General features: G+C 24.7%; 1 protein-coding gene across 1 annotated transcript; it reads right to left on the bottom strand.

Moving 5' to 3' along the window:
• Window positions 1-3777: 3777 nt before the first annotated feature.
• On the bottom strand, window positions 3778-4014 carry BDCG_17885 (uncharacterized protein; the record flags this gene model as incomplete). Its single annotated transcript, XM_045426932.1, has 1 exon — window positions 3778-4014. One exon carries the CDS (start codon window positions 4012-4014, stop codon window positions 3778-3780), a length of 237 nt encoding a protein of 78 aa, XP_045282738.1.
• Between the last annotated feature and the right edge of the window lie 554 nt (window positions 4015-4568).

Below are 4568 nucleotides of genomic sequence, written 5' to 3'. Positions count from 1 at the left end.
TATAACTGTAAGTATTCTTATTTATCTGTGAAGTGTTTCTACTCAGATGACAGAGAGAGAGTATTTCTGATAATATTCATATATTTATTTAAGAACTTCTCAAGAATAAATTTTTTTTTTAATTTTAATATCTTTATAAATAATATCTGATTATTACTGAGCTTCTTGTGAATATCTCTATAACTTCTCTGATTACTTTTTACTGACTGATGAAGCAGAGATATTATTATTTATAACAGTATCTTCATCTCTTTCAGCTCTGTTACTGTACTTAATCTTCAGATCAGTGATTAATCTCATATCTTTCTTAGATCAGTTTCTGACTCTAAGTAGTACAGTCTCACTCTTTACTGTAAGTCTCTCTGTAAGTAATTTCTTACAGACTCTAACTGACAGTTTCTGCAAAGCTTTCAGTACTGTTAGTATTCTCTGCAGTCTTATAGATCTATAATCATTTTCTCTCTACTTATATAATCTCTGATTAAATATATACAAATATGTCTAGATTCTCTATTAACAGTTCTCACTAGACTGATCAGTGAGATCATGAATTTCACATTTGATCTCATTTAATCTGATCTTATACATTTCTTGATGTGACTTTCATCAGAATCAAGCCTTAAAAAAATCTGAAAATGAAACATTTCTGAGAGAAATGACATGAAAAATGACTAGATTTAATTCAAGAACAGTGAAATGAGAGTAATTTCTCAGAATAAACTGTGAAAGATAATCATTCTTTCAAAATCAGAATGAGACTGAGACTGAAGATCAAAATCAGTCTCATTTAATTCATTCAGTGATTGCTTATATAATCAGAATTTGATAATAATTATTAATAACACTTATGAAATAACTAAATACATTCTTATGTAAGTTTATTCTTCACTTTCTTATAAAAACTACACTTCTCTGATATACTGTAATCAGAGGTATTAAACTGTCTGATAATTTCATGTTTTACAATTATGAGTTTCTTCATTATTTCTTCTTCTAATTGTCTCTGATAATAGTGATAAATATCTTAACTTGAGTTGAACTTTCACTTCATTCTTATCTCTATCAATGAAATTATCAGAATATCATATATTATCAGTATAACAGTTGAATATATACTCTTAATAATTTTTTATAACTCTAGAATTGATTTAATGTGTAAATTCATCAGATTATCTTGAAGATAGTGATTAAATTCAGTTTTACGAGTATATAGTTTTATCTGATTTTCAGTTATATTCAATATATACAAGTTCTGTTTCAAAGTTAGTATTATAGTTCTATATAATATAAAGTGTTATCAAAGATTGTTACTTACTAGAGAATTATATTTCACTGTCTTTATATCTCAAACATCTGCTTATTCAAATCTCTGATAGTTAGTATTATAGTAATCTCAGACTAATTTAATATATGAGTCTCATTTCTTCTCTGTTCAATCTTGAGAAGTGTAGATATTAACTTAATAGAAGAAATCTAGTAGAGCTGCTATAGTATAGTACTCTGCAAAAGATTGTTCAGTTTTACTGTAATAATATGCTAGTTTATCTCTTACAGTAATAATAGTCTGCACTATAATATTATCTCAGACTGAATTTCTTTTTAAGTGATTCAACTACTTCTTAAGATAAGTAAATAAACTGTTATACACTTATCAGACTGACTGCAGCATTGATGTATAAGTGATTAAGACTGTCTTTATTATCTTATAAAACTGAAACAGTAAATCAATTATATATTTCAACTGAGTTCACTTCATATCAGAAAGTTTTAATATCTGAATCTTTTTCTAATCAGAGTGTTACACTCAATGATTCATTATCTGATATAATTGAAGAGTCTGAACAGTCTATCTTATATATTGAACTTTATTATATTCTAATATTCTGTATCATATTCAGTGATGTGACTGATTTATTTATTTATTAAATATTATGAAATTATTATTATTATTTAGAGAAGATATAAATCATATTAGCAATGTTTTAAATCTGTGATATTCAAATTATTAGTTAATCTATTTAAAATTAACAGTAGTGTTATTAAAAAGCATTATTAAAAAACAATATTAAAAAGTATTATTAAAAAACATTATCTTTTACAAAGTGAATGTAAAAGTTACTTGAGTAATTACTTTCATCTCATTCTCATCTCAAGAATCAGTTATCTTATTATTCTTTATCTTGATATTAAGATTCTTTACTAGTATTTATATCATAAGTTGAATCACATGAGTAATACAGAAAATATGACCTTGTTTACTATTTCAGAAATACAAAGTCAATTTTTGCTTCAAGTTCTTTATTATAGTATAGTTATTTATAGCATTATCAGTTATAATTGTAAGAAGACTGAGACTAATATCTCAATAGTTATTTTTAATCACAGTTATTAATATCTCTGTTATATAATTCTCAGTATGACTACTGATCAATGATTCAAATTCAATTAATATCTCTTGATAAGTTCAGTTCTCATCAATATAATAACATATAACTTTCATAAATGTAAGATTGTTTATACTAGTTCATATATTCACTGTGAGAGACACTCTTTGATAATTCTTTAACTCTGATTCTAGATATTGTATATTAACTTTATAGTGTATCTTGAGATTGAATCAAAGACAGAATTGATGTAGAATATGAAGATTTGAATTAAGTATTTAAAGAAGTGTTCAGAATTCAGAATTTTCAATTAATTAAAGAGAAAGATTCAGAGATATACATATATAAACTAATTATTCATAAAAGTTATTAGATGAGAGTTGTGAAATCAGAGTACTAATATGTGATTATTTTCACATAATTTTCTTTAAATTAGAAAGTTAGTGTTATTAAAAATTATTATCTGATAGAGTAACTTATCAGCTTAGTAATAAATTTCTGATTATTTTTCTTTTATTATCTGTATTCTGATGACTTCAGATGTCAGAAAATTTCTTCAAAGTTATAATCAGTTTATAATGAATGTTTCTGAATAAAGTTATAGTAATTCTAGCAGAGAGATGACTCTTCAATAATCTATAATACAATCTATTGATAATTATTTCATAGTTTATCTCAGTGTTTGTGTTGAGTTTTTTATAAATTTTATGACCTGAAATCAGATATGAAGAATGAAGTGATTATTCATTATAATTGAAAGAGAGTATTCTGTATTAAATTGTAAATAACATAGACTTTATAATTCATAGTGATTTCTTGAAGAGTTTATGAATCTTTAATAGAAGTAAAAGAAGTGAAAGAAGTGAATTCAGAAGATATGATACTAATTTAAGAAAGATAATAATTTATTTTCAATAACTGATCACTGATGTATGTAAGAAGAATTAATATAAGAGAAAATAATTTTATTTCTTAGCTTAGTTATAATTTTAGTACTAACTCAGATTGAATATCATTGATGTATAAAAGTAAATAAATAATCTTGATTAATCTCTATCATATTTCTTGAAATATATTAATATTGTGAAAGAGAGTGTTATCAAATTATATTATCAGATAATATCATTAAAAATATATTAATATTATGAATATCAATGTTGAAAAAATGTTGATACTTATACATTATAGTGATTTGTGAATCATGATAGTTAAATATATATATATATATATATTATTCCTGACTTGATTACAACTTGTACAATAATTTTTAAAAACTCAAAATCAATTTTAATTATTAATAATTATGAACTTAAACTTATAACTAACTAATATAAAAAGAAAAAAACTTTTTCTACTTCTTCTCTTTCTTATTCTTCTTATCATTCTTTATAATTCACTTCTCATTCTTCTTCTTCTTCTGTTTCTCATCTGAGATGATAATCATCTCAAAATCTCTCTCTGCTATCTTCTTAGAAGAGGGTTTCTGCTGCTCTCTCTCAGTCAGATCATTCTGTATCTCAAAATCCTGCATTTGCTGATCTGCTGTCTCAGATTCTATCTCAGTGATAAGTAAATTAACATGCTCAGAGAGCAGAGCTGTCTTCTCAATATTCTGAATTATGAAGTGCATTTGATATCTGAATAAGGTCTTAATTCTCTTCTTCTCTATCAGCTTCTGCTAATCAATTAGAGAATAGAAGTATTATTAAAAATTGTTATCTCTTAATAAGTAAAAAACTTATCAGTTTTAACTTCTTTATTTTCTACTTTAACACTCTTTTAATCTTCTTCTATCACTGCTTATTTACAGTAATACTCTTTATCTCTCTCTCTCTTTTTATCTTGTACTTAAATTATTCTCAGAACTTCTTCTGATCTTATCACTACTATATAAGACTCTTTACTATCTTTTTCTTTAATCTCTCACAGACAGTGCTATCTGTATTATTTCTATACTTAGTTCAGTCTAAATCTATCAGAAGTATTACTTAAAATCATTATTATTCTACTCTCTTATAAAGTCTCTTTAAGACATTATAATATGTTTTATAATTTATCTCTTCTCACTTAAATACCTTTTTCTTCTCTTTCTTCAATCTGTGACAGTGCTTATGCGCCTTGATGATTCACAGAATCATAGAATATTTGAAGAGGAATGATATGATTGATTTTAATAAGTGTTGA

The sequence above is a fragment of the Blastomyces dermatitidis genome, assembly GCF_000003525.1.
Source record: "Blastomyces dermatitidis ER-3 genomic scaffold supercont1.12, whole genome shotgun sequence".
NCBI lineage: Eukaryota > Fungi > Ascomycota > Eurotiomycetes > Onygenales > Ajellomycetaceae > Blastomyces > Blastomyces dermatitidis.
Note: the sequence above shows the minus strand (reverse complement) of the source record. Positions and strands in the feature narration are given on the sequence as shown.